Source organism: Homarus americanus, unplaced genomic scaffold, assembly GCF_018991925.1.
Source record: "Homarus americanus isolate GMGI-L3 unplaced genomic scaffold, GMGI_Hamer_2.0 scaffold43243, whole genome shotgun sequence".
Taxonomy (NCBI): Eukaryota; Metazoa; Arthropoda; class Malacostraca; order Decapoda; family Nephropidae; genus Homarus; species Homarus americanus.
This window is the reverse complement of record NW_024721459.1, coordinates 370001-393205: the sequence shown is the minus strand read 5'-3', so window position 1 is coordinate 393205 and position 23205 is coordinate 370001. Positions and strand designations below refer to the sequence as shown.

At 38.4% G+C, this 23205-nt stretch overlaps 2 protein-coding genes across 2 annotated transcripts; one reads left to right on the top strand and one right to left on the bottom strand.

Annotated features, from left to right (window-relative positions):
• The first annotated feature begins 1737 nt into the window (after positions 1–1737).
• On the top strand, positions 1738–6837 carry LOC121861714 (SUZ domain-containing protein 1-like). Its single transcript, XM_042359627.1, has 6 exons — positions 1738–1804; positions 2941–3008; positions 3626–3782; positions 5031–5132; positions 6217–6296; positions 6522–6837. Exons 1-6 carry the CDS (start codon positions 1745–1747, stop codon positions 6646–6648), a joined length of 594 nt encoding a protein of 197 aa, XP_042215561.1. The 5' UTR covers positions 1738–1744; the 3' UTR covers positions 6649–6837.
• Positions 6838–12325: 5488 nt separating this feature from the next.
• LOC121861721 lies at positions 12326–22483 on the bottom strand. The gene is made up of 6 exons (XM_042359636.1): positions 22380–22483; positions 19308–19330; positions 18267–18415; positions 17492–17673; positions 16233–17365; positions 12326–16030 (listed from the first exon to the last, which is right to left on the bottom strand). Exons 1-6 carry the CDS (start codon positions 22481–22483, stop codon positions 15300–15302), a joined length of 2322 nt encoding a protein of 773 aa, XP_042215570.1. The 3' UTR covers positions 12326–15299.
• Positions 22484–23205: the final 722 nt, after the last annotated feature.

The following is a 23205-nucleotide window of genomic DNA, read 5'->3' as shown; positions in this document are numbered from 1 at the left end:
TAAAAAAAAATACAATATAAATTTAACGATAATATCGGGCCAGTTTTAATAATAACTAGCTTAGAGTACTATTGATATCTTTAATACATTTTATTTAATGTAGTAGCTAAGTTATGTTTCGTGTTTATAAACCTCAATCGCTGTTGCACAAATAAACAACAACAATATACAGATGATTGTATTGTGGGGTACGTTATGTTTGGTTCACACTCAGGATGGTATGGAGGAAGGAAACTCACAATGTGCTCTCTGTATACATGTTGTATTGGATGTACAATACAGCTTGGTGCTGGGAAGGCAGCATGGTTACAAGTGTGATGTAGAGAGAGCTGGTTGGTGAGGGTGCTCAGAGGAGGACAGCTTGTGGGTCGCCATGCTCTCCGGCGGGAGAGAGGACCGCCAGGCAGGCGGAGGAGGAGGAGGTGTTGCTGGCTGATTGGTGTAGGTAGAAAAGAGAGTGGGCACCACGAGGTCAGGTCTTAAATAGCGGGGGTAGGCGTGGCTTAGTAGTTGACCTCCGTGATGTATGGCGGCGCTGGTTGACCCAGACCACGAGGCACACACTGGGAAATTCACGGGGTCGGCTACTCGGCGACAAACAGCGTTTGTAGGGGATAGACCTGCTACAGTATCAGTCAGTAGAAGTGGTACCGTTCTTGCCTTGCAAGCGAGATGTCACGGGTTCGATTCCCGGGCCGGTGGAAGTTGTTTGGACTTACTTCCTAACCCCATTAGTCCCTGTTCACCTAGCAGTACAGTAGGTACCTGTTGTAAGTCAAAAGCTGCGAATTCGTATTCAGGGACAAGTTGTTGGAACTTCCAATAACTTGATGACATAAAACCACTGACTCTTCAGGCTTCTATGCCCTTAACTCTTCAGGCTTCTACGCCCTTAACTCATGAGACATAAAGCAAGCATGAACTTAGCATGCTTACCTGTTGGGCGCTGTAAACGCTCCTGCGCTTCACCTTACACAAGGCTGTAGGGGAGTGCCTAATAAATAATAATAATAAAAAAAAATTACGACATTAAGCTATTTCAAAATTGTGTAGCAATATATGTTCATTTTTTATTTCGCTATTTTAATGCTCAAGAAAATGCATGTCCACAAATGCACTCAGATGTTTCTTATATTAAAATACAACAGAATACAGGTAATGAAACTCGATCTTCTATTACACCTGTTTGAGTGAAGAAGATCATATACCAGTTCTTGGAACCCGTGTGTGTAAGGACGACGTTTATAGCATGTCAAGGTGATTAAAACTCGGTGCCATGCCAATTTTCAACATTTGAAATAACTGAGTAAGGAACATTAAAAGCCTTTTATTGCATGAATTTTCAGTCAGGTAATGTTAGGTGACCTCCAAGTCGTTAACGTTCCTATATCGTAACATTTTATCACTTACCTATCTAACTGTTTAATTCATTTTCATAATTATACTATCATGTAAGGTATCTCCCGGTTACAGTTGTACATTTACCAAGACTCATTAACTAAATGTGAGTTAAGTCATGAAAATTGGCGATCAAAGGGAAGGTTAAATTGGATACTATAATACTTCTCACAAATTCTCTATGTTAATCTATTCTTCAACTATCTCCATCACATAGGATAATTACTTGATATATGTACTTTAGATTATTACTTGATATATGTAGTTTAGATTAACTTGTGTCATTAATGAAGGTATAGAAGGTGCGCTAGTCGCGTCTCTCTTCAGCAGCATCAAAACAACAACAATGGCTGCGGAACAGGATGATGACCTTCTCGACAACTGGGAGGATATCGATGAAAATTCGGTAAAATTCAGGCTCTAGAGGGTATTAAATAAGAGATAGATATAACAATAGTTGTAAGAGGTATCCTTAGTTGAAGTTATAAAGGGGATATCTCTCATAGAAGTCTGTAAATAGCAGTGTTTATAAACCTAACAAGGACGTAGTTTGTCTTCTCGTCTGGGGACTTTGCCTTACATCTGTGCTCATTGGAGGTACATTAATTGTCACGGTCACTGTCGATAACTACTTTGTTCTCAAGTGTTTGGTGATAATACTGATAATTTATTATTTTTAAAGGGGGTTCAATTTATGACAGTTGTAAGGTGAACTATGATTTAGAGCCTGACTCCAGTAGTGTTGGGTCTATGCTTTGGCCAGATGTTAAGGAAATATTAATGACTTATACCTTTGATTAATGATTTATTATGAGGAAGTTGTAATGGGGATCTTTATATATGATTTTAAAGTAATTTGGTATAAGTTTATTCTTTAAATTCTCTCTTGCTTTAAAAATGTTGCAGTCTATATAGAATGTGGTAGATCAATTTGCTTTGCAGGTCGCCCTCTTATCATGATAGTATTAGTGTTGTAATTAAAACAAGCAGGACTCTGAAAAATAGGGATAACGTAGGATTAAGGTTTGTACAAGACTTAAAAGGGAGTTTTTACTCTAGGTTGGGGAAAGTTGGTAAATTTGACTTTGCAAGAAGTAGCTTAATGTTCATATTTTTCTGAATACTTCTTAATGTTGTTACTGAGCGGTGTATTTACAATGATCCAGTGAAGAGAGAGCCTTGTCTTAATGTTGATGCCCTACCTTGACATACCAGACTCTGCCAGGGGGGCGGTTTAGAAGGGAAATCATGATAGTCACTTTGTCGCTCCTTATGGGATGTCATACTGTAGTCCTTTGTTTTATGCAGCACGTACTGTACATTATGGTACACAGGGTTTTCAAAATTGACTGATAGATACCTGTCACTGAAGTTTTAGCTAGAACATCTCCCAGTCATTCGAGGGAAGTTTTTCCTGAGATGTAATGTTTTTTAACCCCATGTAAATGTTGTAGTTAGTACTTAGGATATTATATTATAAGAGAGTCTATTGTTTTGAGGATTGTTTATGTACTGTATCTTTATTTTTCAAATTTTTTTCAGGCTGTGTTAGAAGAACGTTTAGAAAGATTGGCTATAAAAAATTCCCAAATAGAATCAACAATGCATTCGTAAGTATTTTAAATATTTACAGTTACCCATAATCATGTAATGGGTATATTATATTTTTTGGAGAGTACAATTATCCTAACATTTTGTAACAGCACTTATGAAAGTCTACAGAATCTAATTGATAATCTTTTCAAAACCTACAGAACAGGTAGTGATTTATTTGTTTATGTATTTATTTATGAATACAAATGGGTTAAAGAATTACAAAAACTGAACCACTAAATATTTAGAGGGAGTTTATTGGGTATACAGCAGTGAAGAGACATTTATGTTTATTTTCCTATATATATGATAATTTATATAACTATCTCAGACAGTAAAATATTGGATCTCTCAATCAGTTGTACCTTTTATTTTATATTTGATTTAATATCTTGTGATTATTGATATACCTGTACTGTATTCTGAAGAAATGTGTTCCATCCTTTTGAACAATTATTAATCATGTAAATTTCTTTTGATTGTGTCTGTGAATTTGATTTCTGAAGCTCATCCGCATCAGTTTAATTTTGTGATTGGAGATGAGAGACAAGCCATACAGCTTGAAGTCTTAACATATTGTAATTGTTTTAAAATATCCTTTGGTATGTCAATAGAAACACTTTAACCCCCACAGGACTCATGTTGTCACCTGTGAGGACAGCTCGCGGACCCCGTTTACGCCACAAGAACCCAAGATCATGATATTAAGAAGACCACAGGAGAAGACTGACACATCTCCTAATGGGATGATTACCATTAAACAGAAGCAACCTGTAAAAACACTTGAGCAGGTATTTTTTGTTTGTTTACTTGGACATAATATTGTTAGTTTGACTTTTTTGGTGCAGAAAATATTACGACTTTACTTTTAATAGAAAATCTTTGGTGTAATATATCTTATTGATGTGTCTATATTGTCCTTTCAAAGTCAATATTGTTTATCATACTTGGAGTGGATGATCCTTCTGCTTTGTTTTAAACGGTGTCATATATATAGTAGTTTAGTACTGAACAGACCATATGGTAACAATATACAGTACTGTAGTGTATACTCTACTGTACATGCTATTAAGTACTCACCTACATAGGATGTCCAGGTCCTGGAGATTTTAATGGGTAGCTGGTGAGGTTAACAAAAGGGGGGAGGGGGAGGCAAGTTACCTGGAAGAGGAATACCATAATGTATCACATGTATTTACAACAATAAAAGTGAATGAATGAGTGACAACAACCCTGCATTATAGTGAGAAAAGGCTTAAAGCAATAAGAACACAGGTACCCCCGATTTATGATGGGGTTGTGTTCCTGAAAACCCTAACATAAATCTAATTAACGGAATTCAGGACCCAGTTTCAATGGGATATGTTCCTGGTCAGTCCGACACAGACATGTAACACAGAAAAAACGATCCCACTTTAATTAAAAAACAAACAAATTAAACAAAACTCACCACAATAATAATAACAAGCCTGGTTATCATCACATGTCCCCTGCGTGGCTAAGGGAACTCTTATTGATCAAGCGGTGACATGGATCTGACTCCGACAAGATGCTTGCTAGCCATTTTCAGAGTTACACTGATCACTTTACAATCACCAAAGCAGAGAACACACTGAACGATACAGTTTTCCTCTCATCACTAGTGGCAAAATATCACAGTGATCACAATGTTACGCAACGATTAATAATGATCTTGTTGTTACTTGCGTGATGGCAGATGTGACCACGTTGAAACAAAGTGGGGATTGTTGTTCACATGGAGGCTGTGAGGTGAGGCTCGGGTAGGTGACAAGTGAAGGGAAAGATACATTTTCCATTGTTTACATTCCGTGTCAGTGAGTTTAGCCTAACAAAAATACCGAGAAAGTGTTAAATCTTAATAAACTTTATTTTGGATTATCGTAAAATGGATGATCGTAAATTGAGGGAGACCTGTACACTTATTAGTTAGAGTGTAAGAACCTTGTTATAAAAATAGATGTAAGTACATGTACTGTATTCTGTTGTTTACTGAATACTGTATGATGGTTACGTTACAGAGACAACAAGAATATGCTGAGGCAAGATTGAGAATTCTTGGTGATGCAGGAAGCACTGAAGAAAATAAACCAAAGCCCATACAACAAAAGTCCTTAGAACAGGTTCGTTTCAGAGTCTCTATATTTTCTTCTTTATCAGTTAACCCTCAAGCACTTGTCTACGGTAGTATGTATGGAAAAATTTAAAAACAAAACAAAACAAGTCAGATCTTACAAACTGGTCATGCATGAAACAAACAGTAATTAAATACATGTACCTAATACAGTTTGGATTAAAGGGGTTAGGAAGAGTCGAGAATGTGCGTGAAATGGCGTGTGTGTGTGAGAGGCAGTGGGGTGAGGCTGGCAGTATGGGGCACATGTACTTGACTCTTGTTTTATTATATTATTACTATTTACACAATTTATAATTATTATTACTGCCTCCAGTAATTGATCACGAATCTGCTGATGGTCAAGACCTGTACTACACTTGTGCTTGGGGGTAGAAACATATGGTGAGGAGTATGAAGTCAAAGAGCGAGATTCTTCCATCACAAAAACTGAGATGCTACTGAGAAGGGAGTCTGGGAGGCTCACATGGGTGAACGAGCAAAAGATAAATACCTACTTGGCAACATGATTTAGCCAGGCCTGCGTGGTGATTCAAACAATTCCGCCAAATAATAACCTGTCATATGATGGGAGCTGAATCCCTGTAAGCATCCTTCATATGATGGGAACCGAAGCCTGGGGGTTAAAAGTACGAGAAAGACTTGTGAGTGTTTTACATGTGTAGTAGCTTTATTGACATAACTAGTGGAGAGATATTTGAGCTTTGCTGCTAGATCATTAATACTTGAAGATGTGGAGTTTGTCTCTTCATTATATGAAGATCAGTATGTACTGTATTCTCTTTTCCATCCCTATTTCTAGAAGAATGAGGGATATAGCAATTGTGTTGTGCCTATTTGTATATGTGGGGATTTTTCATATCAATTGTATATCATTAGAACTTCAAATATTAGAAGTATAAAGTTTGTTGTATATGTTTAATAGAGTGCAAAATTTTTGAATGATAATCTGTACTTTATACCTAAATCTGTATTTATACTTACATATACTGATATAAATAAAGATTTTGAGTCAGACTCTAAAGTTTTAAATTCAGTGATGTTAAGAATATTCCCCTATTGTAATTTTTCAGCGAGAAGCAGATTACGCTGCTGCTCGGTTGCGAATCATGGGATCCACTTCTAAGTCTGTAGAAGAACCAATGTTAACAGGGTAAGGTGACTTGCTTTGCTTTTTGTGAACTTAGTTACATATATTTATATACAACTGGCATATTCTTGTTAAATGCCAATGGATATTTCATGCTATTATTTATTATCCTTTAAAGTTAGGAAGTTGATATTGTATTCATTGTAAACATTGTCTCCATTGCACTTCTTAATGCTTTGTTCTGTCACATGTTACTTATTGTTCAGTAATGTTTTATTTTGTTGACAGAAATTCTCCTGGAAATAATATGGTAAATATCCAGAGGGAACCCCAGAGTAATGTTGGGGTTGTCAGGTCTCCGAAAGGCCCGGACGGTACTTGTGGTTTTAGCAGAGGAGGCGGTCATCACAGGTAGCAGAAGCTTAAGTTAGCAATCAGTTTAGAGTTTTCTTGCAGTTGGCAAAGTTTTGGGCCAAAGTGGATCTTAACTCCATTGGTTACGACGAGAGTTGCTTGTCACGCCGGCTACAGTAAAAAGAAAAGAGTGATCATATTTCTAGGATTATCTCACTTGTACAATAACCTGATGGCTTTATTTTTTCATCCCTCATTCTTCCTCTCTATTTTGTTGTGAGTTTCTGTGCAGTTAATACTCATTATTTATTCACTAACCATGAAAAGATTTAATGTAACAGTTCAATTATCCTGCTTGACTCCACAAAAGAGAAAATAATATATTTTTGCCAGCAGCAATTATTAAAATTCTTATATTTTCTTGACAGTATTGACAGGAAAAGTTAAGCTTATATATCTTATAGTGGCAGTATGAGGCAAGTTCTTTTCTTAGGGTTTGGTTAAAGATCTTGAAATCTCCAAGAATGGCCATGCACGCTCGTTTGCTGGTAATCTTCCGTAAATATTTGACTTATTATTTCCATACCCTTGTCTGGTGAAGACCTGAACAGGAAACTGTTTACTGAATATGTCTGCACACAAGCTCTTTTATTTTCACAAACTGTACTGTAATTGTTTATGCTTTTATTCAGTTTGCATAAAAGGACACATGTTAGTATATTGAAGCTTGTTGTGTTATGTATCTTCTTACGTGTATGATGTACACTTGAGGCAGTTTTGGGAATATGACTCAAGTCCTCCAGGAACATTAGTACTGTATGCTCTTCTGAGGGTGTCCTTAAAATTCAAAGTTTAAACATTTTGCCTTATGGTTACAGCAACCAATGATAAAAATTGCCAGTTTTTAAGAATATAAGAGGAAATATTGTAATAAAATGACAATATACTTTACTATAACAGGAAATACTTTCATATGATAGTAGAATGTCTTTCCTGCCTGATATATTGGATCATATTGTTAATATTGAAGAAGCTGCCTTATGAATCCCATTATCACAAGAATTTGATTTTCTCTACATGATCTCAAAACATTGATAGAAATGTAGCTACAGAGGTTTTATATATATATATATATATATATATATATATATATATATATATATATATATATATATATATATATATATATATATATATATATATATATATATATATATATATATATATATATATATAACATTTTTGGTTTCTTTATTTTTATTCATCAACAGAAACAATAGAGTTTATATTAAAAAGTGAATGTTGGGATATACAGTAGTTGAGGGCAGACTCTTACATGTTGACAGCATGACTCCTTGATTACAAGAACCCCCTAGTCTCAGGCACTGCAGAGCCTACTAGACATGCTGCTACATATTTTAGAGATGTGTATTAGTGTTTAATGGAGTTAGATTTATCTTCACAATGATTTTCCTACTGGGGTTGGCTTCTTTCAAGCAGATGGACTAAACGTGAACTACATTTCTGGTAGATAGGAATCCATCTGTGCTGTGCTTAGGTTAAGTGCATCTCCAACAGAACTGCATTAGGAGTGGTGTTACCTGATCCTTCCTGTTCAAGATACTGTGTACAAATATCGAGGAAAGTCCACAAACCACAACTGAATGTTTGAAAAAATGCTGTTTGGTATGTTTGATAAAATCTCTGTAGATATGATACTGCTCTTACAGTCAATGTACACAGACTTCTTTGAGGTTTTTCTGGCCTGTGTGTGAAGGCAGTTTAGACAGGGCTAATCTCCATTGCTGATGAAGCTCTTCTTTTGTGATTTATTGGCTAAGCTTCCACACTACTATGTCTGAGGCTGCATTTTTGGGGTGGTGTAACTGCAGTCAGTCATAGAAAGCCTTGGCTTCCTTTTTTTCATAATGTGTGTCTTTTCATACCACAATAAGTGCTGTAAATGTTGTTTATAGGATTTTAATGATAAGTGTCAATCTGAGGATTGTTTGCAGACTATGGTTACCTAAACAACATTTCTTAAATATGAACATGTAGCACTTTCTTAAACTTCTCGTTGTTTATTGAGTGTCTGATGATGAAATAGTTGCAGAATATTCTCAGTAAACTGATTTTAATATATGATAGTGAAACCTCATTTTAATAGACTATTGGAGGGAATTGTTCTTCTCAATTTGTATTAACACATTTGTTGACCATCCGGCAGGAACTGTCAGTCATTGATAAGCACAGTTTATTTTTTTATTATGTTGCCAAGCTTCACTGTCAGTCATATCAGAGACTTAACGGAACTATTGTGATTTATGATTTGTGTCTGAGGTCCTTTGAAAGGAGGTCTGACTATCACTTTACATGACAAAGCAGAAATAAGTCTGCAAGTTGCAGACTAGTCAGAAATAAAGTTTAAACTTGACTGCATTGTCATTGTCATATTGTTGCACAATACTAATGTTATGGAAACTCGTGTTTACGAAGTAGATTTTCCTGGCTGGGCAAAATAGGAAATATGTCTTGATTCTGGTAATGTGGTCAGACATTTAATGTTGTTTATAATATTTTATAATTTTAAAATTTTCTCATTATGAAGAACTTGTCCATAACCATCTCCACTGTTAGTTGATTTATTATATTTGTCATCAAAATATTTTGATAACCATTCTGTCATTTTTCTGATGGCACGAACAGTCAATCCTAACCAAATTGACCCCAAAGTCATTACTTTAGGTTCAGTTGGTGTTGTCTATTAAAAGAAAAATGTTTCATGGTCCTGTTTGTGATGCTTCTTCCAGCACTGACCATCTTGCTGCAGTGATATTTTTAGAATTTGTAGCAGTAGATGGTGAGGTAAACAAGTGTTTTGGATGACTTGGTCATATATTTACCAGAATCAAATTATTTATATTTTGCTGAGTAAAGTCCCCCCGACCCCTCTTTAAAAAATGAAGATGGAATTTTGAACTTAACTTGTGCTTTAACCCCTTCCACACTGCATAACTCCATTTAATATGCTCTGTTGTAGCCAAATATATCAGCTTGGCCATCTGGTAAGGAAGGTGTTAAGGGCATGCTCTATGGAGGAATTTTTTTTTTTAGGAATTATATATGTACAGATTTTTTTTAAATTTATTTATAATATTTTTTTCCTTGCAGTCTGCTGAGATATGATTTGTTAGTTCATTACTAATTGTATTTGTAGTTCTTTGTTCCTGTGAAAGCAGGCTCTGTTTACAATAATGAATATAATCATAGAATCTTCATTAATAGAGGGTTAAATACATACACACATATATCATGGACATAAATACCTAATACCTGTTACACAGGGCCCTCTAGTCTTACATTCTACATGCAGTGTATGATCATTGTCAACACTTTTATAGGAGGAGGATTAGCAGCAATATGGACCACAATGCAGGTGGTTACATGTAATATTTAATGGCTTTATTCTTAAATATGTTTAGAGAGGTTCTGCTGTGTATATCTGGAGTGAGAGTTTTAGCGAATGGTGCCGCTGTGGTGTTAGCTTTTTATCTTTGCATTTAGTTACATGCAGACTGTGTTGTGGGTTTGGTCAGAGCATTGAGTCTGTGCCTTATGATATCATCTAGAAGTGGTTGGTTGTTAGTGAACACCGTGAAAGGCTAGTTAGGGATTAAAGACACACACGAGTTGAAGACGGAAATAGCTAAAGTACTTGCAAGAATAGTAGGGGGTACTCATGGGACTACAGTAACTGGAGTACTCATGGGAATACAGTATCTGGAGTACTCATGGGCATACAGTAGCTGGAGTACTCATGAAAAGGGTTTACTGAGAACTTGACTGTTTGCTGGGTGTGTTTGTCGCCTTGAATTTATGGACTGTAAGGAACTGTGTTTGTGTTTTTTTTGTCATGGTAACCAAAGTATGATGAGTCAGAAATGAATCTACCTGTGTATGTAAGAACAACAACAAGAACAATGACATGCTGTACAGTATAGGCTATATTTACTGAAGATTAAGAACCACTTGAAACTACTATTTTAAGTCTGGTAACTACCCTTGCTGTCACCCCAAGTTTGAAGGGAATAGTAGTAGCAGAGGTTGTAGGCAGTTCTTTATTCTTTCAGTAGTTACTCTAGTATATACCATTTCCATCTACATATTTCATAATTTTTTACATACAGATATATATATACCCACATGTAACTTGCCAAATTTCTGCTCCATAATTTCAGGAGTTCCTGAAATATAACTCTTTGCTAAAATTTTCATGTAAACTTTCTAACTTCATAAGTAATCACTGGAATGACTTATTTCTTTGCATAAATCTTTTTCAATATAAAATTACCTCAATAATTCCTAATATTCCAAAGCCAAATGTGATTCAGGGAACTGAAGAGAATCAATATTTTAGCTGCTTAATTGCTGAATACACTATTGTTTTCTGCCAAGGAAGGCTGGTTGAGATGGTAGCAACTTCCAAGTTTACTTCATGAAAATTACTACAAGTCCATCGATCTGTATGTACTCTTCAGATTTTCTTATTACCAATATTAGTTGGGATGTGAGTCAGATAAAGTTGTTGAACATGACTGACAAGGGTTAAGGATGTAGTCACTGGTGGAGATTTAGTAGTTTTGTGGATAATGTGATAAAGAGGGGTTTCCAGATTTTCTATAAGCATATATAATTCCTCATATTCTTTATATCCCAGCTGTTGTACATTGTTCAGACAATAATTTGTGTTGTTCATAATTACTACTTTGATGGAGCAATATTTGCTGTATCACAGTCCAAACAGAAGCTTTATTTCAGAATAGAGTAACATTTAGGTAGCAGAGCATTTTTATACTGTATTTGACTTTTATGTTGTAATGATACATTGTAGAGTATGAGGTTTATAGTGACACATTACAAGATGATTCAGGTTAAATTCTTCAAAATGAATTTTCTCATCGGCAATCATTTCCACCACTGCCAGTAGGAGGAATCTACATCTTCAGTAGGCCTGGGCATTTGATAGGTCTTTTTACATCTGAACTTACTAGTCTAGTATAGCAAATCTTGCACCACCAAAGAAGACTGCAGAGTTGGAAATAACCTTACAGTAAAACCCCCATAATGCAAAATAATAGGGACTCTAGCACTTATAAATTATGGGATCTTATGACATATGAGGGACACCTTCTCCCGAGGGAAGAACGAACAAAACAACGGTACCTTTCAACTATCTACCCCGATCAAAACCTAAACGTTTCTAAGTACAGTACCAGATTTAGAGTTATCAGACATAATGGCTCAAACCTTGGGTAGACTGTAGATGTGAACTCCATGACTGACCCATGTGAATTGACCGACATGCGTATACTGTACCTGTACTTGTTTACACTGAGGCGGGCGGTCAAATCCCATAGCGACATGTGTGTCATACATATTTGTAAATGTATCTCACAATTCAAAATTTACCAAATATTAAGAAAATTGAAATATATATATATATATATATATATATATATATATATATATATATATATATATATATATATATATATATATATATATATATATATATATATATATATATATATATATATATATATATATATATATATATATATATATATATATATATATATATATATATATATATATATATATATATATATATATATATATATATATATATATATATATATATATATAATACTTCAAAATATCTCTCATATTTTGAAACTTTACCAAATATTACAAAATTTGAAGCATAAATTTTTTTATAGTAAAACATAACGAATTAGGAGTGATTTTGAATTAGGGGATGTGTGAATTATGAGGTTTTTACTGAGTTCACAGCTTTAGCCCAGGATCTTGCAACCAAGACAGTGAGCTTCAGGATTTACTCTTTGAAAGTTGTATTTTTTAACACAGCAGCCTTTTATATGAAGCAGGAGATGTATCAAGCTCACATAGGAAGTTCATAGATGGAAGGATGTATGAAATGCACTGCCTTTAGTGATATGTAAAGTATAGTACATTGTATCTACAAGTTAGTCATAACACTTGTGACTTATTTCAGACAAGAACTACTGTATTGAAATTTTGTTTTTTGATGCTATTATGAAACTACTGTACATTACTTCTGAAAAATAATGGTAAATTTTTTTGTAGTTTGAATCTATTTTATGAATGAAACAGCAGCTGAAGCACCAGGATTGTAACACCTTTTTTAACTAAAGTATTTAAGGTTACATATTATGTGATTTATTGGGAGGAGTGAAGGAAAATACATGTATAGATATTTTGTATTGTTATTTAAATGGATTGCCAAGCCTTTGCCCTTTTTTGTATCAGTTTTAAAGTACAGTAGTTATTTGGGTGTCGTGAATAATTACTCAAGATTATTGGAATAGTCCCCAATTATGTACTAATTACACTTCAGACGTTTCTCTCTCTCATGCATGTACCAAAGGCACACGTCACTAATTCACTTACCTACATTCTTTTATTTTTTCTAATATATTGTACTTTTTTTTTTGTGTAATTCACTTACTCTTTCCACTCATACTCTCATCCATACAGTTACTCACTCATAACTCACCCACCACTCGCCCCTTCTTCAGCTTTCCTTCCTTCATTACACGCACACACACACACACACACACACACACACACACACACACACACACACACACACACACACACACAAACTGTACAGTACTTGTCTTTATATACAGTCAACAAACTCAAGAAAATCTCAGATAATGTTGTGAAAAAAGTTTTTGTAAACACCTGAAATTTTTCTGTCCATAGGTGGCACATTAATGTCTCATGTGGGTGTCTTACAGTATCAAAGAGGAGTGTAGATGGACTTTGTTCATAACTGTACATAAAACTGCAAGATGAATATGCAGGTTATTGCATACACCAGTTAGCTCACCCTCATGAACACCGCTATGTTCAACAAATTGACGAACACACAGCACACTTCAACACAGATTTTTAAACTGATGAAATAATAAGGCTTGACCCTCCTGTTTTGGGCTACAGGTTTAAATGGACCCATTTCTAGTATGCTTCACTCTATCCAGTAGGAGTATGGCCCATTTGTGTTAGGTTGGGTCTTAATAGAACTGAGGTCCAGTTAACTTGCTACCCTTGTTCTGGAAGTCCATGTTATTTTAAATGAGGGACATAGCTTATTAATAAAGGGAAAAATACCACATTGAGTTTCCTGCTTTCAGAGAGGCAAATAGCTAATTAAAGTGAACCTATGAGTATACCACCTGTGTGGGTCGGGCAGTGGTCGCACTCCCATCTTGTGTGTCAAGATGAGAACCCCCTGGCCTTCCCACACAACTCCATAAGGATTTTAAGGTAACATTGTACTGAATGTAGCTAATAACAGACATTTTGTTATAATTCATGTCAAAAGATAAGCTGTTCTTGTTGACAGTGCCTGACGTATGGATATTTACAAGTTATGATTGTGTAATGGATAATAAAATATATTTTCCATGATAATCATGCTGAGTTTGTGCTTAACCAAAAGAATGGCATCAAAGTGGTTAGTGAAATGGATTAGGTATCTCATGATGACAGACGGTATGCAGTAAAGGTACTCGACATGCTGATTTAGGATCTAGGGTAAAGAAGTTGGAATTTGGTTAGGTACTTGTCCTTCCCATTTTCTATGATGAGACTATTTTCAATGAAAAAATTCCCATTTTCTATGATAAAGATTTACTGTTTTCTATATGAAACTTCCAAGCATCATTAAGACCACTAATTACCCATCAATCGAACCGTGGATCATATATTCGGAATCGGCATGCCCAGGAGTACTTTTACTGCGATTTTTAACAAAATTATTTTTTGGCCAAAAATTGTAAGCCCCTTGGTAATTTTTCGGCCAAAATATACTTTTATCTCAGAATTGGAATTTAAGGTACTTAACTACTTAAATACATCCAGAATAGCTAAAAAAAAACCCACCAAAATCGCACCTGGGAAACCCATAATTGGCAAGTAATTAGCATTGGAAGATGTCATTAAAATCTTCCAAGCATCATTACGACCACTAATTACCCTTCAATCGAACCGTGAACTATATATTCGGAATCAGCATGCCCAGAAGTACTTTTACTGAGATTTTTTAATTACCTTAGTTTTTGGTAATTACAGTACTTCATGAATTACATATTTATAGAATTTTTATGAAAAACAGGAACATTAAATCTTTCCAAGAGTAATTCATAACATAACCAGCACTAGGCGTTTATATATTTGTAGTTAGATGTTCCATTCAATTCCAAATAAAACATTGTCTTCGAAAAAGGTGAGGATCATTCGGTCACAATTATACCGATATAATATTAACACCCACAACTACACATCTTCTTTACGTGAGTTATCCATAAACTCGTTCTCTCCACACCTTATCAGAGAGAACTAAAATTCTTTACGCGACACTTGTTTATGTTAACTCTTTACATACATACATAGACCTGACCTAAGTGGATATGCAGCCTCGCCACTTCTTACACCAATAAAGGCAACATTTAGGTAAAAGTTTCTTGAAGGGTTGACATCAGATTTTCACTTTCATCGATAAGAAATACAAAAGAAGCCACTGATATAAGAACCAGGAGTCAGGGGATGTAAATCTTCGTGGTATAACCTTCACAAATCCATAAATTAATACACAGAAATAAGTTATGTGTATGTTAAAACTAATATCCAAAAAATAATATTAAAAACAAGAATCAAAACTGGCAATATACATTTTCTATACCAGACAAATAATCTCACAGAATTGGGGAAAGTGGACTCATTGAATGCCTCTTTGGGCGTCACCTTTAGGACAACATCTTGGTTCATGTGGATCCAATTATTCTCGATATTGACAAAGATATGGACTATGATGTTGAAAAATAGGAGGAATATGATGAAGAAGAACCAGATGTCGATGAGTTTTATGGTGGCAGTGGTAGGAAGCGAGCTGGAGAGGTTGGAGAAGAGGGTGTAGAGCACGAGTAGTGTGGTGAGAGACATGATGGCTCTTACGTTTAGTGCGTCCAGTTTGACAAAAAGAGTCGCCCAGCTCACCAGCAGCAACAACACAGACGGTACGAAGGTCGACAACACCGTCATGCCTTTACGTCGCCGCAACTCAAACACCACATACAGTTGTCTTTCCCTCGAGGCCTCACCGAACTGCAGGTTGCGTATGGCATAACGTGAGAGAAAACCAGGTCCATTGTACGATACCGTTCCCTCGTCTACCTTAAATTGTACATACTTGTCGTAGATGGAGAGCAACTCGAGGTCTAAACTGCAAGCTTGGGTGTCAAATGGATAAGCGTAGAGGTCAAAGCCACAGGAGAAACTTGCAATGTAGTGCTCAGTGAGAGCTATAACGTTGGCTTCACCCGGGTACACCAGATCTGAGCAAGTGGAGAAGAATTACGTTAAGAAAAATGATAATTGAATTGTCTATGAATCATATCACTGTCTAATAACTACTTCAATGGGGTTACCTTAAGATTCGCCCCATCCCCCAAGGATGTGAAGAAAGTGTTATGTTGTAAGGATGTGAAGCAGGTGTTATGTTGATATGACGTGCAACAGGTGTCATGTCACACTCACCTGTATCCACGTCGTTGTAGTAAGGATTGGAGGCATTTTTGGCTGTTGTGATCGACATTGCGGTGCTCAAGAGCTTCACCTGCCCACTGTCCAGGTTCATTATAAGGTATTCAGGCTTCCAGATCTTTTTAACATCCTCCTTGTATAAAACAGTCTCCTTATCTGCCCTCAGGTGTTTGAAAGTTAATCTGTCGTCTCGCCACTGGAGCGTCAAGTAGAACTCTAAGGATATAACCATGTTGACGTCATCTATGTTGGTGAAGCGGGTGAGAGTTATGGAGGGAATGACGACAAGGGCGGATCTGTTGGGCCCTGATGGGGGGAGGTACCAGCGGTAAGCACTGTTTACCATCACCACGCCACAGTTGTCCTCGTCGCTGCCGTCTGCACAGTCATGGCGAAGGTTACAGCGCAGGTGGTGGCTGATACACTCCCCGTTGAGACACATGAACTGACCTGAGTTACAGATAGATAGACTGATATTAACAGCGTCGCCTGGATTATTGTCACACACTGTGGAGTTGAAGATCCACTCGTGTTGCCCCAGTGGGTATTCTTGAGTATCTTCCAGGCGTGTCCAAGCTAGACTCTGGTTATTTTCTGTATTGATGATAAACCACGTCTCACTTTCGCCACTCCACATGACTGACTGGTCATAGAATCCACGAAAGAATGGTCGACTGTCAATGTAACCATCCAACCGAAACCTCGTCTGGTACCCATCGTCAAAACACAGACCGCGGAGGTAGAGGAAGGTGGAGGGAAGTAGTGTACAGGAGCCGCACTTCTTCATACGGCACAGTTCACCTCCCCAGAAACCGTTTGGCTTCATCGCCATACAATTGTCAAAAATACCCCCGTCTGGGTCCCCCGCCTCTATGGCGACGTAGTTGACAGGCTCCTCAGTGTTCACGTTCACCCACACGCCCTCTGTTACTTCATCTGTGAGTCCCATCCACATTTTCCAGTAGTTGTTGCCACACACGTCCACAAATGGCTGCAGGTGGCTGAAGAGAAGGTTGTTGTCTCTGTCAGACATCGCCACTGCCATAGAAGCTCCAAAGAAACGACACTTGTGTAGTGATTCAGAGAAGGTTCGTCCCTCAGGCAGGACTACATAGCGGGGCGGCTGCCTGAGAACACAAATCCCACCACTAAGTTAAAGCTACTGAAGAATGAATCTGAACATATAAACTTACAATCAAACTTACTATGACTAATTGTTGTATACATAAGAGTAATTTGGTCATCTCTGGTACCTGCAAAGTTCAGAGAGGGCCAGACTAGTCTCCTTGATGGGCCCAAACAGTTCGAGGGTGGCTGTGTCCAGGCTGAAGACGTTCCCACGACCAAGGGCTCGACACCTGGCTAAGTCCTCGATCTCCTCCGGCAGTAGCAGACGATCCCAGAAGCTCACCTGGGTTATATCTCCCTGTATGATCTACCAGAAAGTTTATCACGATTAAATTAACGAAAATGTGTCGTATAAAGGTGTATTATTGACTATGACAGGAATAGCAATACAAATGAACGGCTACTTATTCTTCTTTTACTAATATTACTACTACTACAGCTACTACTACTACTACTACTACTACTACTACTACTACTACTACTACTACTACTACTACTACCTGTGTGTTGGTGAAGGCGCCGCTCAGACTGTCTTGGTCTTGGCCCAATATGAGGCAGCCGTTCAGATGGAGGGTCGAGTCACCATCAAACTGTCCCTTCACCAGTTCCTGCCGTCCAAGAGGATGTGTGTGTGTTTCGGGTGATAGTTAGATAGAGTTATCCCCCCCCCTCTTCCCCACTCTATCCTCCCTCTCTCTCACTTACTCTATCCTCTCTCTCTTTCACCTACCTTAGCCCCCTTTCTCTCCCCCACTCTATACCCTCTCTCTTTCCCCTACTATATCCCCCTCTCTCTCTCTATCTCCCCCACTCTATCCTCCCTCCTTTTTCTCTCTTTCTCTCACCTATCTCATTACCCAAGTGAGGTAACAGGAACCCGCCCCCCCTAATCCAACCTACCTCACCCTGCCAGTACACGGTAACGGTGGTGGGGTTAATTAGGTAGCACAGGTGTTCCCATTGCTCAGGTAAGACCTCATACGTAGTGCTAGAGGTGACCGCTAGGGCTTGGTCGTTCACGTAGACTCTGAGGTCGTCACCATCGTTATCTATAAACAGAAGATAAGAATTTAGGAAAGTTTGAGGTTTATTCGTATATTATTCATTGTACTCAAAGGGTTAAGACTTCGTACTCAAAGGGTTAAGTCATCGTACTCAAAAGGTTAAGTCATCGTACATAAAGGGTTAAGTCACCTTACTCAAAGGGTTAAGGCCAGCCAGGTACTGATAAATATAAGTAATTTGGTTGGCCAAAAGTATAAATATCACGCGAATTTATCTAATGTTACAGCAACACATGACAAACGACACATGATAATTTGTAAACCAATCATAATGAAGATCTAAACAAAATATGTCAGCCAGTCATAATTGAGGTCTTCTGTACGCTGGAGTAAAGGAATATTTTGTTTTCATTAAGTTGGTTTAATTATCCCTAATCATAGCGGAAGTCATTATAAAAAAGTACCTGCAGTAATTTACCTGTGATGTCGTTTATGTACGGTGACTGTCATTTTTTTTCTAGAGTAAGTGACAGTCCATGGTGTGGTTCTAGAGTAAGTGGGAGTCAAGGGTGTGGTTCTAGAGTAAATGGGAGTCAAGGGTGTGGTTCTAGAGTAAATGGGAGTCAAGGGTGTGGTTCTAGAGTAAATGGGAGTCAAGAGTGTGGTTCTAGAGTAAGTGGGAGTCAAGGGTGTGGTTCTAGAGTAAATGGGAGTCAAGAGTGTGGTTCTAGAGTAAGTGGGAGTCAAGGGTGTGGTTCTAGAGTAAATGGGAGTCAAGGGTGTGGTTCTAGAGTAAATGGGAGTCAAGAGGTGGTTCAGAAAAAGGGAGTCAAGGGTGTGGTTCTAGAGTAAATGGGAGTCAAGGGTGTGGTTCTAGAGCAATGGGGAGTCAAGAGTGTGGTTCTAGGAGTAAGTGGGAGCCAAGGGGTGGTCTGACAAATGGGAGTCAAGGGTGTGGTTCTAGAGTAAAATGGGAGTCAAGGGTGTGGTTCTAGAGTAAGGGAGCCAAGGTGGTTTCTAGAGCAAATGGAGTCAAGGGGTGGTTCTAGAGTAAATGGAGTCAAGGGGGTGGTTCTAGGAGCAAGGGAGTCGGTGTGGTTATAGAGTAAGTGGAGTCAGAAGAGCGTGTCTTTTAGAGTAAGTGGGAGCTGGCGTGGGTTCTAGAGTAAGTGGGAGTCAAGAGTGTGGTTATAGGAGCAAGTGGGACAAGGGTGGTTCTCAGAGCAAGGGAGTCAAGAGTAAGTGGAACATGGGGTGTAGTTTCTAGGAGTAAGGGAGTCAAGGGTGGGGTTATAGAGTAAGTGGGACAAGGTGGGTTCTGTATAAGTGGGAGCCAAGGTGTGGTTATAGAGTAAGGGAGTCAAGGGTGTGGTTCTGCAGGGAGTCAAGGGTGGGGGGTTATAGAGTAAGTGAGCTGCAAGAGCAGGGCCTCAGAGTAAGTGGGAGTCAAGGGTGTAGTTCTAGAGTAAGGAGTCAAGGGTGGGGTTAGGAGTAAAGGGAGCGGGAGTGTAGTTCTAGGATAAGGGAGCCAAGGGTGTGGTTCTAGAGGCGGGAGTCAAGGGGTGGGGGGTTATAGAGTAAGTGGGAGTCAAGGGTGTGGTTCTAGACAAATGGGGAGTCAAGAGTGTGGTTCTAGGAGTAACTGGGAGTCAAGGGTGTGGTTCTGTAGAGTAAATGGGAGTCAAGAGTGTGGTTCTAGAGTAAGTGGGAGTCAAGGGTGTGGTTCTAGAGTAAATGGGAGTCAAGAGTATGGTTCTAGAGTAAATGGGAGTCAAGAGTGTGGTTCTAGAGTAAATGGGAGTCAAGGGTGTGGTTCTAGAGTAAATGGAAGTCAAGGGTGTGGTTCTAGAGTAAGTGGGAGTCAAGGGTGTAGTTCTAAAGTAAGTGGAAGTCAAGAGTGTGGTTCTAGAGTAAGTGGGAGTCCATGGTGTGGTTCTAGAGTAAATGGAAGTCAAGGGTGTGGTTCAGAGGTAAGTGGGAGTCAAGGGTGTGGTTCTAGAGTAAGTGGGAGTCAAGGGTGTGGTTCTAGAGTAAGTGGGAGTCAAGGGTGTGGTTCTAGAGTAAGTGGGAGTCAAAGAGTGTGGTTCTAGAGTAAGTGGGAGTCAAGAGTGTGGTTCTAGAGGGAAGTCAAGGGTGTGGTTCTAGAGCAAGTGGAAGTCAAGGGTGTGGTTCTAGAGTAAGGAGAAGGTGTCAGAGTGTGGTGTCTAGAGTAAGGGAGTCAAGGGTGTGGTTCTAGAGTAAGTGGGAGTCAAGGGTGTGGTTCTAGAGTAAGGGAGTCAAGGGTGTGGTTCTAGAGTAAGTGTGGTTCTAGAGTAAGTGGGAGTCAAGGGGTGTGAGTAGTAGAGTAAGTGGAGTCAAGAGTAAGTGGGAGTCAAGGGTGTAGTTCAGTCAAGGGTGTAGTTCTAGAGTAAGGGAGTCCATGGTGTATTTCTAGAGTAAGGGAGTCAAGGGTGTGGTTCTAGAGTAAGTGGAGTCAAGAGTGTGGTTCTAGAGCAAGTGGGAGTCAAGGGTGTGGTTCTAGAGTAAGTGGGAGTCAAGTGTGGTTCTAGAAAGTGGGAGTCAAGGGTGTAGTTCTAGAGTAAGTGGGAGTCAAGAGTGTGGTTCTAGAGTAAGTGGGAGTCCATGGTGTGGTTCTAGAGTAAATGGAAGTCAAGGGTGTGGTTCTAGAGTAAATGGAAGGGTGTGGTTCTAGAGTAAGTGGGAGTCAAGAGTGTGGTTCTAGAGTAAGTGGGAGTCAAGGGTGTGGTTCTAGAGTAAGTGGGAGTCAAGGGATGGCACCTATAAACGACATGACTTACAGAAAACAAGAGCATTAGAGTTGTGGTCACTCGTTGCGTAAGACAAGTGAATGTCGTAAAGCGCCAACCTCCAACCTGTAAAATATATAATCATTTATTTTTTTATTTAATTTTTTATGTTTAATGGGATGCGAACTCATAAGCAAGTTAGCGGATGACACCAAAATAGGGCGGCAGATTAATTCAGGGCAGGGTGCAAATGCACTACAGGAGGATTTAAATAAACTGCAGGAGTGGTCAGAAAAATGGCAAATGAAATTCAACACCAGCAAGTGCAGCGTACTTAATATTGGAAGAACAAATACTGTCATTGTATACAGCCTTAACAACATCAACATAGAGAAGTCGACTTGTGAAAGAGACCTAGGGGTACTTTAGCCCGGACCTACGGTCTAGAAAACAGTGCGTTAATGTTCGAAATAAGGCAAACAGAGTATTGGGTTTTATATCTAGAAGTAAGTAATAAGAGTGCAGAGGTCTTATTGCAACTATATCTTGCGCTAGTTAGGCCGCACCTCGATTATGCGGTTCAGTTCTGGTGCCCTATTATAGAATGGATATCAATTCACTAGAGTCGGTGCAGCGAAGAATGACGAAAATGATTCCGGGACTTAGAAACCTTCCATATCAGGATAGGTTAAAGAAACTAAACTTGCATTCCCTAGAAAGACGAAGAGTGCGGGGAGATATGATAGAAGTATTTAAGTGGGTGAAAGGCATCAATAAAGGGGATATAGATAAAGTTCTTATAATATCCGAGCAGGAGAGGACTCGAAACAACGGATTCAAGTTGGATAAGTTTAGGTTTAGGAGGGAGATAGGAAGGAACTGGTTCACAAATAGGGTGGTGGACGAGTGGAACAAGCTTAGCAACTTTGTAGTAAGTGCTGGAACGCTGGAAAGTTTTAAAAGGAGGCTAGATAGATTCATGGATGATAGAGAGTGGTAGTAACTCTCGACAGGAGCTGCCAGGCACAGACCAACCGGCCTATTGCAGACTCCTTATGTTCTTATGTTCTTATGTATTTATTGCTCTATTCACTTTTCAACGTCATATATATTCAGTTACGCATACATTCAAACCTGGAACAGCGAAACCTCCATATAACGTACTAACCTCTTACATATAGTTCGTTAGATGGAACTTTTATATATAACGGACTAACCTCTCATATATAGTCCGTTATAAAGAGGTTTTTATTGCAACTAACCTCAGCCTATAGCAGATAGTATAGTGGGTGAGAGGTTCAGTGCCAGTGAAGTTGTAGCGGAGGAACACATCGTCCCGCGGCACAGTCCACAGACCCCGCTGCATCGTGAACACCCTTACCTCCTCCTCCTCCTGCCCCTCCTGCTGGTGCTGCTGCTGCGGTGTATCTGTAGATGAGACATTCAGAGTGTAGATGAGACAGGCAGAGTGTAGATGAGACAAGCAGGGTGTACATGTATATAAAACAAGCGAATCTGTCTATCTATCTATCCATCTCCCTCACACCAACAGCTTCCTTCTCTCACCTGCAGCAAAACCCAAAGAGGCGCCCGCAGCCACACACCACCACACCACCATCATCACACCACATTGGCTAAAATCCATCACCATTTGTCGGTAACTGTCCGTGGCTTGCTGTCCAGGATAAGCCAAGAATCTGAAATAAAGTGATTAAAAGTAAAGTGAACGGTATAAAGTGACGTTTGGAAGATATAGAATCATATAGGAATAGATATAATGAGGAAGAATGATAACATATATAGATCTTATAGAGAGGAATAACAGTGAGCCTAGAATGAACTTTTTGAACAATCTACCTGATAAATTTTACCTGTATACCTGGTACTAATTAAGACTCGACGTTCATTATACACTATACAGGAGAGAAACAAAGAACCCAAAATAATGAAAAATTCAACGAAATGAATAATTATCATTTATTCGTTAATGGTAGAGTTCATTGTATCACTAATGTATTGGAAGTGACATTGCGTGACCTAACATAATAAATTGATATGTAAACACTTCTACAGTACACTCATTCCTGT

Bases quoted from the DNA above. Each gene is read 5' to 3' on its own strand.
- LOC121861714 (XM_042359627.1), top strand. From the start codon at position 1,745: ATGGCTGCGGAACAGGATGATGACCTTCTCGACAACTGGGAGGATATC. The intron at 1,805-2,940 runs GTAAAATTCAGG...AATTTTTTTCAG, and splicing joins AGGATATCGATGAAAATTCG to GCTGTGTTAGAAGAACGTTT. The intron at 6,297-6,521 runs GTAAGGTGACTT...TTTTGTTGACAG, and splicing joins GAAGAACCAATGTTAACAGG to AAATTCTCCTGGAAATAATA.
- LOC121861721 (XM_042359636.1), bottom strand. From the start codon at position 22,483: ATGCAGCGGGGTCTGTGGACTGTGCCGCGGGACGATGTGTTCCTCCGC. The intron at 17,674-18,266 runs GTAGGTTGGATT...ACTTTCTGGTAG, and splicing joins CCGTGTACTGGCAGGGTGAG to ATCATACAGGGAGATATAAC. The intron at 17,366-17,491 runs GTACCAGAGATG...TTGTGTTCTCAG, and splicing joins GCCCTCTCTGAACTTTGCAG to GCAGCCGCCCCGCTATGTAG.